At 34.5% G+C, this 20,463-nt stretch overlaps 1 protein-coding gene across 1 annotated transcript in view; it reads right to left on the reverse strand.

Moving 5' to 3' along the window:
- The window catches only part of WDR27 (WD repeat domain 27), a 94,529-nt gene that overhangs the window by 58,756 nt on the left and 15,310 nt on the right, over positions 1 to 20,463 (reverse strand). Inside the window, 9 exon segments of the mRNA XM_018077463.2 lie at positions 5,663 to 5,760; positions 9,624 to 9,745; positions 10,038 to 10,135; positions 11,323 to 11,456; positions 12,030 to 12,151; positions 14,233 to 14,322; positions 17,035 to 17,138; positions 18,321 to 18,392; positions 18,917 to 18,995. Of these exon segments, the coding sequence (XP_017932952.2) occupies positions 5,663 to 5,760; positions 9,624 to 9,745; positions 10,038 to 10,135; positions 11,323 to 11,456; positions 12,030 to 12,151; positions 14,233 to 14,322; positions 17,035 to 17,138; positions 18,321 to 18,392; positions 18,917 to 18,995 (919 nt within the window).

The following is a 20,463-nucleotide window of genomic DNA, read 5'->3' on the forward strand; positions in this document are numbered from 1 at the left end:
AGTCCATACTTCATCAGCTTCTCTATGAGGATCTTATGGGAGACAGTGTGAAAAGCCTTACTGAAGTCACAGTAGACAATATCCACTGCTCTCCCTCATCTACCAAGCCAGTAATTTTATAACAGTTGTTTATCGAATTAGTCAATCATGACTTCTTGAATCCATGCTGTTTACTCAAGATAAATGCACTGTCATTTATGCTCCTGGAAACTGTTTCCACAATTAACTTCTCCATCATCTTCCCACGGATTGAGGTGACACTGACTAGCCTATAGTTCTGTGGGTCCTCCTTCTTGCCCTTTCTGAAGGCCCTTTTCATCAGAAATTTATAGGAACTATGTCTTCTTGGTTAGCTAGAGATAGGAATGATTACTGAATGGATACTGTAAGGCAACATATAAAACCCCCTAAGCTGCAGTCATAAAGACAACTTGTGCCTTGTTTCATCTCATATTCTGCCAAAAGCTGAATTTGTTAGATTAAAAACTCTGCTTTTGATGCAGGTGTTCGTCCTTCAAATGGAAGGCAGTAGCCGATAAGAGCAGAGTATTTTTTTGATGTCTTAGGACATGAAAAGACCTGAGCAGCTCTTCATTCACCCAAAATATTTTTCTATCTCTCTTACTATCCCTTTCAGAAGTGGAAGAAATTCAAGTTAGGAGTATTACTTAGAACATTAAGCAGCTTTTGCATTCCAATTAACTACATGGATCACATGTTTCATAATTACCAGGAACAACTTAGCAGCTTTTTTTTTCTGAGCAGAAACAAGATAAAAGCATTCATCTGTGTGCTTTTTGCAGACCCATGTACATTGTGTGAAAAATAAATATAATGGTGACTATGCCTCTCAGAGTACAGCAAGAGCAGGGCTGCTACAGGGGAAAATTGCTGCAAAGGGAAAATGAGTGAGAAGCCAGTGGTAGTCATGGCACAGTCTCATCACTGACCAGGGCACTGTCCCACTGTATTTGGATAGGGTAGGCAAAGTAGTGTGCTGGTAACACTGACAGCATCAGCAGAAGTGAGATGATGAACGAGATCCAGAGTCCCTCCCAGTAGTCCAGTCAGAAGCAGCAGGAGATGGAGTCAGATACAGGGTTGGAGGCAATGCTGCTACATGGATCTGCTGGAGACAGAACTCAAAGTGAACTACCTACAAGGTAGGTCAATATCTATGCAGGAAACAAGGCTAGAGGCAGGACTTGAGACAGGTACACTGACAACATAGAATCTTGGAACATTCTGAATTGGAAGGGACATTGAGTCCAACTCCTGGCCCTGCACAGGACCATCCCCAAGAGTCAGATCGTGTGCCTGAGAGCATTGTCCAAATGCTTCTTGCACTCTGGCAGGCTTGGTGCCATGACCACTTCCCCGGGGAACCTGTTCCAGTGCCCACCACCCTCTGAGTGAAGAACCTTTTTCCAATATCCAACCTTAACCTCCCCTGACACAACTTTAGGTCATTCCCTTGAGTCCTGTCACTGGTCACCACAGAGAAGAGATCAGTGTCTGCCCCTCCTCTTCCCTTCACAAGGAAGTTGTAGACTGCAATGAGGTCTCCCCTCAGTCTCCTCTTCTCCAGGCTGAAAAGACCGAGTGACCTCAGCCTCTCTTCATACGGCTTCCTCTCAAGGCCCTTCACCATCTTTGTTGCCCTCTTTTGGATGTTCTCTCAGAGCTTAATATCTTTCTTACATTGCAGTGCCCAAAACTGCCACAATATTCAAGGTGAGGCCACACCAGTGCAGAGCAGAGCAGGACAATCCCCTCCCTCAAACTGCTGGCGATGCTTTGCCTGATGCACCCCAGGACACGGTTGGCCCTCCTGGATGCCAAAGCACTGCTGACTCATATTCAGCTTGCCATCGACCAGGACACTCAGGTCCCTTTCCATGGCATTGCTCTCCAATTACTCATACAAAGAAAGATGAAGTTTTACTGTATTATGGCTTTAGCCATAATTTACTGATGAGCAAGGAAGAGCCACATCAGTGCCTAAAAGCTTTACAGAAGATCTGAAATCCACCTTGGGGAGGAAAAGTTTACATTACTTCACATTCTGGAACCTCTCTTTAGGAAAGTAACTCTTTGGAATGAATCATGCAAGGGAAGCTGCAGAAATCTGAACTCACTGTTTTTCTCAATATCAGCCATTCATGAAGATATGGGTATTTATGAAACTTTGCTAGTGAATGTAAGCTGGTGCTACTAAGTGTTTAGTCAATATTCTAAATGCATTTAACAAAGTGAAAAGGGCAACATTTTGAATTTATAGTTTCTTCCTAACATAACAAATGAAAGAAATTTCCTTTCTTCTGGACATTTAATGCACAGAATTGTCTAATCTTTAAGTGGGAGGAAGTGAGAAATTGAATGGATCAGATAGGTAAAGCAGAATTAAAAATCGTCATATGAAATAAGAGTCTACAATATTTCATCACAAAGAACACTTCAACTCCTTCAAAAAATGTAAGAATGCATTAACCTTTTGTACCTTCTAAACATAAAATATTTGCCTGAGTCTTTCTTGGGAATCCTGAAGCTGGTAATCAGATTCCATGCAGTCTAACCCCTGTGTTCACTGCTTTCACAAGAGAAAGCAATTTTACTTGTTCTGCAAGTAGCCATTCTTTTAGAAAGATAGGCTTAAATTGCTCTTCAAAATGTCTTGGAAGTTGGTCAAAGGTCGTTATCTTACCCTACAGCATGTATTCATAAGGCCTCATAGTTCATTATCCTAACCTGGAAGAAGAGTAGCCATAATCGGTTCTTCTTCCCAAAAAAAAACTATTCCTCTTGTTTCTTTATTCCTAAGTCTGCTTTGTAGATTGTCTGGAGCTTCTCTTCTCTTAGCTATAGTTATAAACAAGGAGCATGCAGGAGAAGTATAAAAATATTCAACAGATTCAGATGAAACTTTACAAACCCGTGCATTTCAAAGTAAATGAAGCAGGAGTTTGAGTAAATCCAAAAGCCACTGGCAGTGTCCAAGATTCCCTCATTTATTGGCAAGATGACCTGGCTGTGTGAGGTTGGCTGGCAACATCAGAAAGTTAAAATGCCTTTTCTTGTACCACCTTCAGAGGAACCCATAAGACTTTCTGGCACTCTCTGAAGCAATTTTGGAATGCCTCCAGATTATCAACAGTGAAAGAGACAGACAGATTCACAGCTTTATCCAGAAAAGATGATGAAAATTGAAGTTGCAAAATACTCTCACCAACTTTAGGAACAAAAGAAAAGATAAGTTAAATGAATTTTCAATGGGAAAAAAAGTGTAGTTTGATAACAGAGACTGAACAGAAAAATTCTTGTGGATTCAGAACAAAAATATCAATATATTCAAAACTTATTAAGCTGTAGGCCAGGTTAATATGTCTGAAGATTTAATCTAAGCAAAGATCAAAAAAGAACCTGAGCATCCTGCTACGACTCCTCAGTCAATTGTGAGAAAAGGAATGCATGTTATAAAAATAAAAAAGCAACAATACTCAAAGAAACTGAATAAAATAACCCCTACGAGTCTTAGGGAAATTGTGTAGAGTTAATCTGCAAATTATTTCCCATGCTTTCAACAGCAGTTTGAAAAGCACTGTACTGGAGGGTTTTTCTTCCCTATATTTAATGAGAAATTGGTACTTTACTGTATTATTACATAAAATAACAATGGATAGACTTCTTAAGGGGAAGAAGCAGATAAAATAAAAGCAAAATTTTCACTGTGGATGTCTAGGGCAGATATGTAGAACAAAATTAACAAACAGTAAAGGTGAGATCTTGCAGTTAGTGTTACTATCCACAAGACTGCAAATAGTATAAATGAGAAGGTGGACTTACCTTTGCTATATTTCAAGAACACTGGACAAAGATTTCACTAAAGGGACCCTATTCTGGCAAACCCAAAGCAGAAACAGAGAGGTCATTCCAGGGGGACCATTTAAAACACAGTTGCTGATGCATCAACTTTACAAGTCAACAACTTTAAGAGATTAAAGGTACTGGCCCACCATAAGATTGTTCAGGAACTAATCTCTCCTGTAAGTACTCAACAGTGCAAGGGATGGACTGGATTTGATTGGACAAGACCTATGAACCAAAAAAATAAGCAAAAGTGTTCAGTCTGAGTAACTATAGTAGACCTAACACTTGAGCAGAGACTTGTTCCAAGTTTAGATAGAGCTTTCCAAACTGAGACATTTTAAATTTATTTATGTGAAAAACACCTGGTGAACACATAGGAAAAACTGAAGAGTTTCCCTCATGAGAACTCAAGAAGAGATTTAAAAATATAGAAGACTCGGTCTCTGGTCTGAGCAATGACAGAAAATTTCATTTTAAAAAATTGTTTGTTTTTTTTTTCTTGAAAGTTGCTAGTAATGATTCATTTTCTCTATTTCTTCTCCACAACAGTTAATACCATTGATCACTGTCTAATGTGTAACAAATACACGCATATACATAACACCTAATAAACACTCTTAAAATATCTGTTGTTAAGGACTTGAATCACTTTTTTGAAGTTTGGCTAATAGAACACAGCGGACACTAGAATACACTGACTTAGCCAAATTAAATATACAGCAATAACATACATAAATTAGTCCCTTCTTCCCAAGACATACTCATTTAATTGGTTGCCCAGATTTTACACTTTAACTATTTTACCGTTCACCTACCTTACTTATACTAGTATTTAGAAACAAAGAGATAGATAAGTGATCTGTGAAAAGCTTGCTACTGTTTCATTACTCTTCAGCAACACAGTTTGAGCAGCTTATTAGAAAAACATAAGAAGGTAACAGATTCCAATCCCCAGCAGTCTCTAGTTTCATTACTTCTGGCATTCAGTGCAACTAATACAGAAATGCTCTTGGAAAGAACATACATGCCCCCTGCAGATTTAACATATTCTTACCATAGAAAGATAGAAATAAATTAAAGGCTCATTCAGCACTGCCCAGATAGAAAATTCAGTACTAGAAAAATTATATTACATCTTTCAATAAATATAGGTTTACATTCACAGAAAACAAATATGAAATTATTCTTCAGAGCTTTAACATCCTCCTGTTCAAACCCCTCTTCTTTTACACAGAATTCTTTTAGCCTGCACAAGCCCCAAGTATTTATTTTCATGAGCAATGTTCCCTCCCTGACACACTATTCCTTTGTCCCACAGCTTTCCCCAGTATAACACTGCCACGTGTTTAGAAATTCTGAGCTTATGATAATGTATTATGCAAATTTATAGCACTACATCCATGATTTGTAGTAATATTGTTACAATTGCGTTTATATTTTAAAAGACGGATCATAAATTTTACCTCTTTTAGCGGTAATGACACGCTCTTTTGGAAATACCATTAGCATTCAGTTCAGTATACTATTATAGACACACAATTAGATCTACAAAGGTAAGTTAACATGGGTGATAAATTTTAAATATTTAATGGTTTCCACATATTATAACTATAATTGAGGAATGAGCATTCTGTTTGGTCTCTTAAAATTAGTAAATTTCAATCAGCCTTTCATTCTTTTCTTAAAGGCCTGACTGTAGACCTTATTCCACATCCAGGTTTCTACTGGTATAGCACAGCAAGTATGACAAGATAAACCATGGCTTTTTATTCCAAGGTACCTAATTCATTCTTACCTCAGTGTTCTTAAATCCCACAGTTTGATGCCATCACCTGCAGCTGTGGTCATGAAAAGGTTGTAAGCTTCAGGTTGCTGAGTGCTGAAGGATGATCCCTGTAAAATAGTAAATCAGTTTCAGGTAAGTATTCTCATGGTGTTTTATAGATAGTTTTACGATTTATAGAATCATAGAAGATCTTGAGTTGGAATAGATTTATAGGGATCATGGAAGCCAGATCCCTGCTCCCTGCAGAACTACATCATATGACTAAGAGCATCGTCCAGATGCTCCTTGAACTCTTACAGGTTTTGTGCCAGGACCACTTCCCTGAGGAGTCTGGTCCAGTGACCAACCATGCTCTCGGTGAAGAATTCAGTCCACTTAAGAAATAAACAGTAAATGTTTGTTAGGTTATGTGAGAATAGTTTGTTTGCACATACACAAAGGAGTGAAGAGGAAAGGTGGCATGTGGAGGAAGTCCCATAACCCAGTCAGAGAAATGGAGCACTGCCTCAACTCCTCTCAGCACTGTCCCAGGACAGCCATAAGCCCTTTGGTCCAGGGGTGACACCCACCATAATGAAAGAAAGGGAGAGGCTCTCTGGGTCATCTGGGGATTACTAAGTATTAGGGTATGGGATCCATGATGTAACATAGGGGAAGATCTTTTTGTGATTGCACAAGACATTATGGGAAGTTTAGGGGAGGTAATAAGGGCAGTGAAAAGGGAGGGATCAAAGATTAGTTCAACAATTAACTATAAGACATGTGAGCTAAGTGGGCACACTTTCCATTGACTTCATTATCAACCGCATTTATTCATAACAGGACTAATTTTGGATTTGTACATTTAAAATAATTAAACCCAGTCTAAAACCTATGATTTTTTAACATCCATGTTGGCAAATCCCAGTCATTTTGCTGGCTACAAACATCTTTCTCCAAGGAACTAAATATAAACAGTTAAAACTTTTTCTTTCTTTTCCTTACCATTCACATTCTTGATTTGGCTGAATACATCACAGAAACCTCAAGGTAATTTCCTGCAATCACTGTTTGACTGCCAGGAATCTTCTATTTGTTATGAAAGCTGGTGTATAGCTTGCTCTAACAGATGAATTAAAATGCACTGTGCAACAGACTTCCCAACAAAGTCTACACATTCTCACATTTAGCTGTGTATAACTATAAAAAAAAAAGAGTAATGCAAAAGACAAAGACAGTAGTTGTCCAAAGGATAGCATTCATTAAAAGTTACAGAGCACCCTTTCTTCTTGTGCTTTTGGAACTTTTACTCACCACCCCTCGCTTCAGCCAGCAAAGATCACAGAGCTAAATATGAAAACTTCTACAGACACATACACATTTACTTTGGGCACTTCTCCTTTACTATAGAATACACTAAGTAATGAACTAGGTAAGAAGTGTAATACGTTTGTTCCTTCCCTGCCCTGACAACATTTTCTCAGTAATACACTTTACCAATACATAGCTATACTTGTATCTTCAAAATATATATGCTACTGAATACCGATTATAGAAGACAAGAAAATATGTACTAGTTGGGATAATATATAAGCTGAATTTCACTTATCACTTTGTGTTTTTATAGTCCTTAATTTATGATAATCTATTATTTAGGAGAATCTGATGCCAAAAGTAGCATATTCCCCCACACTCTAGAAACTATATTCTTTCATTCTGATAGACAAATCACTTGCCTCTGCCCCATCATCTTGCTTATCCACTACTGTAATCCCTTCTCAGCTTCTCTCTAGACTAACTATATGGCAACTTGCACATAAAATTTGGCCTCAAGGACATGGTTCAACAGAATCCCTACTTCTTTCACTAATTCCATATGAGCACCATTCATGTCATCCAAATAGTACAGCTGGCTCATGCTAAAGGCACCGATCAATAGATGTCTCAGAAAGCACTCCATATCTTCCAGGCAAGCACATACCTTTAGACAGCATTGTAACTATGGTTAGGAAGAAGTTAACTAACTGAAATTTCTGAGTTGCCTATTAATTTTTTCAGACTTCATATCGGGTACATTTCCTAATTAATGAACCAAAGAATTTTGAAATAAAAGGGTCTGAGCAGAAAACTGAAAACTTGCTGTTTCTGTGAAAATTACTATAAATGTGCTAGTAGAGCATAATACCATCCAAACGTTTGTGGCTTGCAACGATAGAGTCCTGTCCAGAGAATATTTTTTTGCAGCATTATAAATGTATTATTAACACTAAAGCCCTGAATCTCTGTGGCCTGATCTCAAATTGCCATCTGTTTCTGTATCTCAGATGTTCCTAAACTCTATGATGGGAACATGATTTTGATATTTCAATCAATTCCTTTTACCATGTCTCTTAAAAGTTAGTATGCAAAGCAATGGAATGATATAATAAGCTTAACCAAGTACACTGCAGGCTGAGATGAATTTTACACACTGGTAATTCTTGTAATCTCTAGAACAGATCAAAGGGACAATTTAAAATCAAAGTAATTACAATGCATATTATATGTACTTGCTTACAGCTGCCTCTGTCCAAAACCAAAAATAACAGAATGTCATGCTGAACTCCCAGGTTTCTAGGATATCCTATGTACTTAATAATTTGCTAATAGGTTTCTCCCACACTTAATTGGAACATACCTTCCCTAATGTAGAATTTATATATGTGTATTTATGTGTGTGTATCTATCTATCTGTCTATCTATCTATCTATCTATCTATCTATCTATATATATATATACTGCAATCACTAATGAGTATTCAGTCCACAGGAAGAAATTAGGAATAGTCCAAAGGAAAGCCTTCATAAATTTTGAGGTGTAGGCACTAGATCTTTAGCATCAATTGTTTCACTCCACAGATCTGCTTCTATGGCATCAACTCTTATCATTAGCTAACCTTAGATTCCAATGGGGTTCAAACTTTAAACAGGATGTAGTTTGCACACAGCATTCTGCATGTTTTTATAAGTTTATAATATATTTTAACATATCATCTTAATGAAAATGCAGAGTTATATTTACTCTAATAGCTTTAAACTATCCAATGTAATAAAATAATGGTGTGTAATTTTCCTCTTGACTTATCTAAAGTATTAATTTTATATAATTAAAAAAAAGAGAACCTTGATGTACCATTTTCCCCCAAAATTATCAATTTTCTTTGCTATACCACATACCTCTTGGTTTTTTTCCCAAGTGAATACTTGCCTGCAGCCTTAAAGTTTTTCTTGATTAAATAATCTGAAGGCATTAAGCTGACCAAGCAAAAAGAAAAGCCAGAACCTTAAGCCTATATGTGTTACAAACAGTACTGAAATAGTTAGCACAATTTTAAGTGTTTTTCCAGATCGCATCTATAAGGAAAACCCACAAAGAGTTCTACAACAGTAATAATAAGGAACTGTTTTAAATCCACGGAAGCAAGGACTTTCCAACTGGGAGAGAAGAACCACATTCAACCAGACCTAAAACAGTTGGCATTCCAGAATGTACGGTACCATAAAAACTCCAAACACTCAAATCAATCTTTAAGGAAAAAAAAGAGCAAGGATAAGAGGGTTTTAGCCATCTATTCCATTGCAGTACTGAGAATTTTTTTTGTTGCTGTTTCTGAAGTTTCAGAATAAATCAGACAATGTCAGATTGAACTTTAGAGGAGAACAGTTACATAAGGAAAAGTTTTTGCTGAACTACAGTATTACATTCTAGCAAAAGTAAGGCAAAGGGTAATAAACACTTCTCTAATAGCAAGCTTGCTCAGTCATTCTCACTGCTCTCTCCTTTATGCTAGAGAACAAATGAAATCTGTATGCCTTTATCACACAGACTCATGTCCTTGCCCACTCTCCCCAACACATAAAAAACTATTACTATCTGTTATATTTTTACCCTCTAATTTTTTAGTTCATGGTGTTGTAGTGGTACTTCAAATAAAATTCAATAAAGTATATACCTTATTTTGGTAGATCTGATGGACTGATCTAGTATGAACTTCTGGTATCACTGCTGTGCTGCAGCCTGCATTGAGGTCAAAAATTTCCAATGCTCGGTTACTGCCAGCTGTAAGTACGATATCTGTTCAGATCTCTGTGTTAAAGTTAAACTGATCTAAAGGAACAAAAGCACATAGATAAAAATAAAGATAAATATATAATATCAAAACTCTGTTGTATTTATTGCCCTATGAGCAGCACCAAAAATGTTACAGCACTAAAAATTTATATCCAAGGAGGAAGTTCAACATCACAAAAAATTACAGCTTTTCTACTGTAATAGAAAAGGAGTAGTAAATAATCAGATGCTACTTACTGATGTCCATGTCATTAAATCCAAAGAACTACAAAAAAACCCAAAATACAAAGGATACAAGAGTAAAAATCATTTACTGCTGAAAGGCTGGTAATCTCCACTGTTGAAGCCATGGGGAATTTCTGTACCAGTTTGCAAACACTCTTCTGTTTGTATCTGCAAAGAATATCAAATGAATGCTAGCGTTAATGAAATAAGTTAGGATTTGTGATCACCAGTAAACTCCCACTGGAATCCCAAAGAAAATCAAAACGCTTTCTTTCATTATTAAAAATTAAAGCCACAGATCTTTTGACTTATTGTTGAACTCTATTAAAAAACTTGGTAACCAAAATTATTTAGATGAAAAGAAACATGATATTCATATACATACGATTGATCTTCCATCAACATGAAAGACTAAAATAATCCCGTATGTATACTGAAAATGTTGAACAGAAAAAAAATCTGTGAAGTACCCATGTTCAACAAGCAGTCCACTAGCTTCAGTATAGCATTTAATGTGCTAATCACAGGGCAATCAGAAAGAAAACGAGGAGCAAACAGTGAGGAAAGAATAATTTCCACTTAGGCAGGAGCAGAACCAGGGGTTGATCACACACTACCAAAGAAATTTTGCTTCCCAAAATACACAGAACTCTTTAAGGTCATGTGGGTTATCTGCCTAGGTAGCATTTCACATAAAAAGAAAAAAAGCCAACAGTAAACTGAGATTCATAATGCATTTGCTACATGTCCTATACATGTTCAATTCAAGTCAATTAAAATTAAGCCAGGCATTGTGGACACGCTGAACTGGACACTACATAACTTCTTGTCTCTTAGAGATTAAAGTTCATATAAGCAATTTAGGTTACCTTTTTATTGCTTTAGTAATATCTCCATAAGCTAAGAATTAACAGGCAACACAGAAAATAGGTAATCAGGTTATGGAAGAAAGATATTACGTGTTTCTGTCTGACTATTTAACATTTCAGTGAAATTTCACCTACCAGGTTCATGCCTAAATCCAGGAAAGCACTCCTATTCAAAAACATATTTAAGCTTGAGCTCAGTATGCTTTTCTGTCCAGCAACAACTCTACAAGGAAATAGACCAGTTTTTCCCATCTAAGGATGCAACCCAATACTGTTCAATATCATGAACAGATAGGACATGCTGTAGCCCTAATTCTTTTTGTCCTTCCACTCAGAACAGAGATATTTTGCAATTAGCTTCTACAATCTGTTCAATTTTTTTCTTCTGTAATACTTTTGCCCCCCAGCCCACATCATCACCAAGAAAATCCCAGATCAAACAGTACAAGTACTTTCATTTGTCTGTTAAAGGGAAATTGTTCTCACCGTTTGAGGTCATCCTTGGTTGTGTCTAGATGGAAATTTAATAGATGAAATTCAGCTCCACAACACAGTAATATAAATGTATCTAAAAAATAAAACTGCGCAAAGCGTACAGTCTTATCGAAGTTTTCTTTACCCTGAAATGAAAAGGAATTTATTAAGAATGGATTCAAACACAACAAATACTTTTTGTCTGAGATTCCTGGTGTTAAGGCAGAGACTCCCTGTTATCCTGATCAAAGGCCAAGAGTTTAATGTACTGTAGTGATCCTTCCTAATTTTGACATCTATTAATCTAAAAATAGTTTTCATTCTGCATAAATTAGTTGGCAGTAAATTTAATAGAATCTGTAGTCAATTGAACCTAATAGAATCTAACTTCATACTCTAAACTTCTATTTGAATTGGGGAGTAGACTACAAAGTCAAGCAGAGCTGAGCCAGTGAAAACAGAATATACAGAGCAGACAATAAAACCAAAACTTTCAGACATGCCCACTAGTTTTTTTCTATCAAGGTTGATTTTTTTTCTTTCTGTAAATTATGAAGAGAAAAACTTAATTTGAAGTTAACAGAGATCACCCAGATATTAGTTGGAGTCACCACTCAGTAGCTCTAAAAATTAGGTTGTATGTTCCTTCTATAGAGCTCTTAAAATGAAAGTCTAAAACAGTGTCCTCTGTGTCCAAACCAGTGGAAGTTTCTAATTACCATAATTAAGGCAGGTTCCTTATTGCAGACTGACCAGACCCTTAAAGTTCTGTCTTCTGACGCAGAAACTAACCACTTCTTGTTATGACTCCAGCCAACAGAGTTAACTGCACCATCATGACCTAATAAAAATAATAATGAAAATATCATAAAGCTCATTTCTTGCGTTCACACATTTGTCCAGAGTTAACTGTATTAATATAATTATGCACAATATTATAATACATTTTAAGTATAGACTTCAAATGGTCGGATTAAAACTGCAACAGTGTGAATTTTTCTTCCACCAAAAAAACACGGGAATATGTCTTTCATTAATAATCAGACAATGATAATTCTGACTTTAATTTCTCAAAGTCATTGGAAGAGCATTTTCAAGAAAGATCCTTGAAATTAAGTTTAAGCAAAGATACAGTATTACTCAAAAGAGAATCTGAGTATTATATTATAATGAAATTTTATATTAAACATGATCTGGAAATCCCTTAAGACCTTACAAGTAGTTGAAATTCTTTATTTTGTTCGCTAGCTTTTTATTACTGAGTTAGCTGTTTTTGTAAAAACATAATGAACACACCACTTCAATAGCTTCTGCAGGACTGTCTCATTAGATTAAAAAATGTAACTACTTGTTTAAAAATTATAGTTTAAAGCATTATAATGTCCAGTCAATAGATTTTTGTTATTAACTTTTGCATTTTTGCATTTTGCATCTACTAGAAAGAGACTTTATATTTGGTGTGACATAGTTAAAAACAAGATTGTAAACTTACAAAGAAAGAACTCAAAAGCCAGAAACATTATGCGAAAGCCAAAATGATTTATTTGATCTAAAATTATATTGATGTTGATCAAAAAGGTCAAGAAAGTACATATTTCAATCAAACTTAATAAATTTTGACCCATATTATTCTAATTTGTCAGATGAAGTTTGATGCATTTCATCTAGCCTTAAAACATTCAAAGTTCTGCTGCTGCCCCCTTGCGTACATTTTCTCTTTAATCAACTGAAGTTTTACATTAAAAAATAGATTGCATTAAATTGTAGGAAGGTTATTCAATTTATCTCAGCGATTGAGATCTTCCATGATCACATATGTCTATAAAAAGCTTATAAATGAGATATTTTAATTCCCAGTTACGAAACACCTGTAGAATTTTCACCAGAGAACTGCATAGGTAGTGTATAAAAACACTACTCTTGATTGCAGATTATATAACTTGCATTATGAATTTGCTCAAATTAGAAGAAAAATTTTTTTCAAAGTTTATGAACTTGCTATTGTTGAAGAAAAAGACCTCATTACTCTGCCCATAAATCATATTATCATCAATTTCTTACACAAGAAGGAGAATATCAACGATATTGCCTCCTTAATGCCACAGTTTCTTTCACTAAATACAATGAATATTACTCAAAAAGAAAACTAGTTTTCAAAAATCAGTTTTCAGAGTTATTTATTAAAAATAATTTTCTAAAATAACTTAAAATAGTCTATTTTTAATACTTGTTAGGGTCTGCAAGTAAGAAACAGTCACCTTCCATTGTGAACTTTCACAGAAAATTAATTCAGCAGGACTAATTTAAAGTCATAGCATTCAATGTTATTAAAACTTTAACAGATAGTTCTTGTAGAAATTTAGAAAAAATTTGGTTTTTAAGACTCATTTAAAAATGCATGTGTTCACACATGCACACACTTCTGCAGATATGGATTTCTCCATAGGAATAGCCCCTCTTTTTTTAAATAATTGTTCTTTAGAAGGTTGGAGTTGCAAACCAAACACATCTTTTGCCAAGTCATCACAGTCAACTTTTTGGCTAATTACAATATACTACTCCAATATACACATGCATAATCATTGCAATACATCGCCTTTTTTGTTTCTATTTAATTATTGCACTATTCATACACAATGGACATTGCAAAATAATATATATATATATATATATATATATATATATATAATGATAGATTACTACTTACCTCCCAAAAAGCTGAGAAATGGGAGAATCTGGTAGTCAGTTTAATTCTAAACAAAATTAAGCAATCAGAGAAATAATTCTAAACCTTGAATCATCAGTACTCCCTCTCCCTTGTTCTTCTCTAGGTGATGTAAGTGGAATCTTTTAGTTAATATGCCATTCTAGATCAAACTCAATCATACACTATATCTTTAATAATATAATTCATAAATTTACCTGAAAAAACATTATATGTATCGGTGAGATTGGAATTGAATATCAGTACAGTTTTGTCAGCCAGGCCACAAGCCAGCATCTCTCCATCCCCTATGAAGAAAAGTGTCTAATTATTTACGTTTGAAAGCAACAAGGACCTAATATGCTGTTTCTTTGATTCATAAAAACTCACATATGCCACTACAACAAAACACAAACCAGATATTCATTTCATATGTTTAACACGTATTTTGTATGAACAGCACAAATTCATGTTGGAGAATTGGTTGGAATTTGTATGCAATTGATTTCTTGTCTTGACATATTCCCTAAATGGTTTTCATCACAAGGCAGAAATTCACTTTTCACCAAAAGTATGCTACAAAATTTAAATGCAGAAATTTTTAGCAGTCATTTAAATCTATTTTCTTACTCTCCTTTTTTATATCTTCCTATTGAAGTTATATCACTTTTTATATATTAGAATAAAAAAAATGCAGAATAGTCATTCTGGATCACTTCTTACAGAAGATGAACTTCCTCCATAAGGTAATCCTAAAAACTATCCAAGTGAAGTTAGATTGTTTACTTATATTGGTAATCAGCAGAGGCACACAATGAAAGGATAGACTCTCTAAGGTCTACATTACTGGCAGAGATTTGTGAAATTTACCTGTTCACTTAAAAGTTTTCATTGAAAAAAATTAAAGAGCAAATAAATGAACCAATTGGATAAAACAAGGGAAGGTGGAGCAAGAGAAGACAGCACAGGGAGAGATTAAGAAAACGAAGAACAGAATTCAAATTAATGTTACTAGGTTCACTATAAGCAGTGTTCTTAAGGAGGTGTCATCTGAGTGCCCCCTTCTTAAATCTCCAGAGCATCTTTACAAAGAGAGATGGAATAAAAGTCATGCTTGATTTCACCAACATTAGGCACTGCTATCCAGTGTCCAGGTACCATCCACATAGCAAGTTCAGAATACTATATTCCACAACACATTTTTCCCCACATTATGGCAATATAAACAGATAAGAGATCCATATTTCTAATCTCTGATAGTCACGTACTAAAAGTGAATTTTAAGTGAGAAACACAATGGGGTTGACATATTTGCTAAGAAGAGGCATATCAGAATCCTTTTTTTCTGTTACCAGTGACTATATGCACCATTATACTCAACTGACAAAGAATTAGTCTTCAGTAAACACCTCACAAACACATTGCTCTTCACAAACTTGAAGATATGAAGTCTTTGGGGTAAAATGCAGTGCTCTTCTGCAGATTTCTCCCACTTTTCTTAAAGTTTTGACAGTATGGATTTTCAGCATAAGGGTTGATTGATAAGTATATCAGGTATGCATATAAGGTAAGCCATAGGCACACACAAAGAATTAACAACATATAAACATTCTTGTGCATAAAGAATGAGAGACAATAATTTTGCATAGAATCTTGGAGGCTTGTTTATTGGAATATCATCTCAAATCCTGAATGAAAGTTTATATTAAGAGAGCAACAAGTCTTAATTTTTAAATCTTAAGTCTTACTTAATTTTGCCATTTAATTTCCTTTCTGCTATGTTTGGAGATGCTAATAAATGTTAATTATTATGACCCATAGTTTACAAAGACTACTGTAGGGATTGTTCCGAGGTGGAACTCAAAGTTGCAAATTTGCAGCCGAAAATATATTGTAAAACTAGGAACCATCTGGTCAATACAGACTACAACAGTAACAGAACCCCTCCTTACAAGGTTACAATAATACAATTTTTTTACTCCAAGAAAAAAAAAATCTTTACTATTTTTGCTAAACTATGGTTGTTTAAGCCTGTGTGTGCATGCATGTCTGGGCAAGAGACAAGAGACAAGGACAAAGACAGAGAAAGATGTTTCTTCCTCACAGTAACAGAAGATTTAGACTTAAAATGTACTATCAAAACTGTAGTGATGATTTTCTTTGCTAAAAAGGAACTTTTAATTTTAAGTGCAAAAAACTTTCCTAGAAATAAGCTCTCTGCAACCAATTTCTTTCAGGAGCCTTAAATAACAACTTCTTCCCATTCTCTAAGGAGCAGAGAGATGGCTGGAATATATTTTAGAAAAGTTACTGATTGCATCTAATTGCTTTTTTCCTTGAGGATGAAAGTTGTACTTGTCATCAAAATACTTATATAAAGATATAAATAATACTTTTATGAAGATATATATTTTTAAATACTTTGAAAATATTGTGGCTTGCATGGTGTACACTGACATAATAATATACTTGGTAAAATGCTTCAGTGCTAATATAAGGAGTAGTTTCTTCTTAATCATATTTACATTGGAACTGACTTAACCCTATTGCAAGAGTCATTTATCCAAAGCAGTTAAGAAAAATGCCCTTCTTTGGATTACCCAGAAGAATTCCTTTTTTATATTTCAACATAGAAAAACTGAATAATATTTATATAAGAAATATGAGTATTCTGAGTCTTTTGAAACTCAACTTACAATACACCCTAATGACAGTAAATGTCTCAGAAAATAAATTCTTTAGGGAAAGAACTACTCATTTTCAAGTTGTAGTGGGAAAGTCATAGAATAAATTCAAAAGGAAAAGACATAAAATCAGAAATAGAATCCTACTGCATTCATGTTAACAGCTTGAATGGTTTTTCAAGACAAAAATTATGATCAAACAGTATGTGGTACTGCCAGAAAGTTTTCTGGGAATTTATCTAGTGATTCCACAGTCTTTATAAACTATGCCACACAAATTTTGGTTTTCTTTCTGCACACTGACAGAACGGCACATTTTACAAAGCCTGTACTTACCAGAATACTGAATACAAAAAATTGGAGTTGGCTTACAAGTAACAGATATCTGTTTCTCATATTTGATTGGAGGATCCCCGTCCAATGGATATTCTTTATTTTTACTTCAAAGAAGGAAAAAAGAAAGAAAGCAGTACATTTTCATTTCAGTTATGAAATAAATGTTCTTTGGGAACTATTATAAACACCACTATATAAATATTTCCTGGAAAACTTATGTTAAATTCAAGGTAAGAGCCAAATGAATTTTAAATTGTCATACTTAAATTACCCTGATCACCGTTATGAATTCATGAGATCAAGAATTAACATAGACCTGTAAAAAAATCAAGTTTCTTAAGTTGCATAGCTATCTAACAAAAGTATTTTAAAAATGCAAACTCTACCTTCTTGTGACAAAAAGCAATACTAACTAAAAAGAAAAAGGCAATTTAACTAAGAAAAAAACTACACACACACACACAAAACTTACAGTACTTAGTAGCTTAACCTATCATAAAACAGTATAAACAAGAAAAGAAATTATCTGAAGTGCTCATGTAAAAGCTTACCTATGTGTGCAAGGATTAAAAAAACTTAATCTTGAGCTATTAAGTGGTTTTTCTTAATGCTCTAACAGCTCTTTTTAAATTCGAAAAATGATGGCATTAATCATTCTTTACTTTTATGTTTCTACTACATAGACAAAAAGACTATATAATAGTAAAGAGAAAAAATGGGTGCAATATCCTCATTTAACATTCCACAAAAATTAACATGAAAGTGCCAGCTCTAAAAAAAACATCTGTTGTTTGAGTCCACAGTGATGAAGATTCCACTTTGGAATGGTCAATTTGCACCATTATCTATATTCTGTTTAAATCCATTAAATCCTTGTATTAGCTTAAGATAACATGATTTTAGGGGTGAACAAGGCACATGATATGAAATCACTATGTCTCTCTGTGCCACATTCAGCTATTTTTCTGACTGGAACTGCAGCTTAAGAACATTCTGGGACTTTACTTCCAACCATATTTAGCATCTGTTCCCCTTTCTATTTTCTAAGAAAATAGATATGTATATTTTCTTTTATATGAAACACTCAAATTTAAGTGATAGTCTGATAATCCCAATCACTTGCTGCAGTCATTTTATATCAAATTTACAAAGCCTTTTAGTTCCAGAGATACACTTAACTAAAAAATTCAAATGAAAGTAACAGAGACAAATGATATTTTCAATAGAACTCTAATTATCCTCATTTTAATTTGTTCCTCCTCTAATGGAGTTACTAGATTACTTACCATTTACAACTGGCCTTCCACTTTGATACTTCTTTTTTATTCAGGTTAGTATTAGGAGAAAACATGGTCTTTCTATGAGAAAGAAAATAGACTCTTCTAGATGAAACATTAAACATTGCATGAGAAAAACAGCTTATTTAAAATAAAAGCAATCCTACTTCCTTCTTACTATTTATGTCTACTGGTAATGTCAGTAGGTAAGAGAATGTACTCTTTGATGACAATATAGATTTCTAACAATCTAATGCCTGAGTTTGCACTTTAATTTCTGTGAGTTGTTTGTTGAATAATGCACTCCAAAGGACAAAATCCATTCAAATAAAGTTCTCAGACAATTCTTTCTGCAAGCTGAAGAAACAAGTGTAATCAGATGAAAGAGTCAGGATGCCTAATATGGATTTCAAAAGGAAGTTGAACAATAACCAGAAGCTGTAAAAATTCTGGTTTGCAATATATTTTTCAATTCTTTTGTTTGATAACATCATGACTGTTTTTCACAGGTGATTAATTTCATAGTCATAAGACTACATGGCTCTACTATGTGAAAAAATATCACACATCAATAAAACAGGCAAAATAGTAATATATCTACTCACCGTGGTGCTGCTGTATATCCTGATGATTTAATTTTATTATGGAAAACCAATGGCTTATCTTTCACTGTGCTTTTCACTCCTATAATAATTTAATTTACATTAAAATGGGGGAGTTAACATTATATTTTTACAGTTAAGGTAGATAGGCTAGTCCAGTATAAATATTGGATGTCTCCTTATGTTACAAAACACATTTCTGACCAACCACTCTAGAATAATGATTACCGAGAAAGGAAAGAAATATGAACTGTTGCATTGTATAGCATCCCTTCTCCAAAAATATGAACGACTAAGAACTTCTTTAAACTTTGAAGTAGTAAGAATATTGTTCTGAATCACTTTTTTCATCATTCATTCACAAATGTGTTTTTTGGCTGCCTATTTTATGCTTAGACTTTGTATGCACTATCTATAATGTATTCACACCTTATATTTGGAATATAAAAATCATCTAAAGATCATTAACAAACTGACTGATGGCTATATGTAAGTATTTGTGCTTCTATGGGTCTTAGGTCATTGGTACTTGTCTGTACGCACACTGCCATACTAAGAAGCCTGAAGGGCAGCCTACAGTCCCAAACTGAATATGAGTATTTCATATCAGCAGAAACAAACAAAACAAATAAATGCTGTGAAGGGGGAAATCCTGTTGATATTCCCAGAGAAAAACTTCAGATGCATTGGGAGTGATCTCATGGATACATTTAGCTATGCTGAGGATGGAATTCCCTTCAACTCCCACTGTCCTTTCTCTTTATGTAGCAATGAGGCAGAAGAAGGTCCTTCCTGAGAAGCTCCCAATGCCACTTGCCTGAAGAGACCAAAGGATTTCCTTACAGCATTTATCTGATCATGAAATGTCAACAAAGGTAGCACAGGTGCCAGTGCTGGGTGTCCAAAGCAGCCTGGAATTCTAGCTAAAACACTGTAGATGCATTCTCAGAATATCATAAACCACTAAAGACATAACCTTTGACATTCTAACAGGTCCAAAAATAGATTATTTCTACATGTCTACAGTTACCAGCATTTTTACACCCTTCTTAAGTAAAAGCTGATGACAAAAACATTTTGTAAGTATTTTTTGGACTTTGCTTTATTGTTGCTAACTAAAGAAAAGCTATCAGTGCTTCAACAGCAATTGGAAGTCAGATCTCTTTCTTTAAACAGTAGGACATTGAGACAAAAATTAACTTCCTAAACTTGCAGATATTGACAAAAGACTATCCAGGACAACAAAATTTACCAAAACAGGTAACCAAAGTTAAGAAAGAAATGACAAATTATACAGAAAGATACATTGCATGATATTGAAAAAGAATGACTTATGAAAATATAAACATTCTACACTCTAACACTTAAAATACACAGCAAATTCTCAGAGAACTGCTTTTGAAAGAAGAAAAATGCTTATTAACATCATTTTCAACTAGAATACATACGTAGGATATGAAATAATGTTAGTAGTATAAAATTCTTCCTACTAAAGTAAAAATATAATGTAATGTATATTTAAAACAGAAATAAATATATTGATTGTATTA

This window comes from Manacus vitellinus, unplaced genomic scaffold, assembly GCF_001715985.3.
Source record: "Manacus vitellinus isolate BGI_N305 unplaced genomic scaffold, ASM171598v3 scaffold_37_pilon, whole genome shotgun sequence".
NCBI classification, from domain to species: Eukaryota; Metazoa; Chordata; class Aves; order Passeriformes; family Pipridae; genus Manacus; species Manacus vitellinus.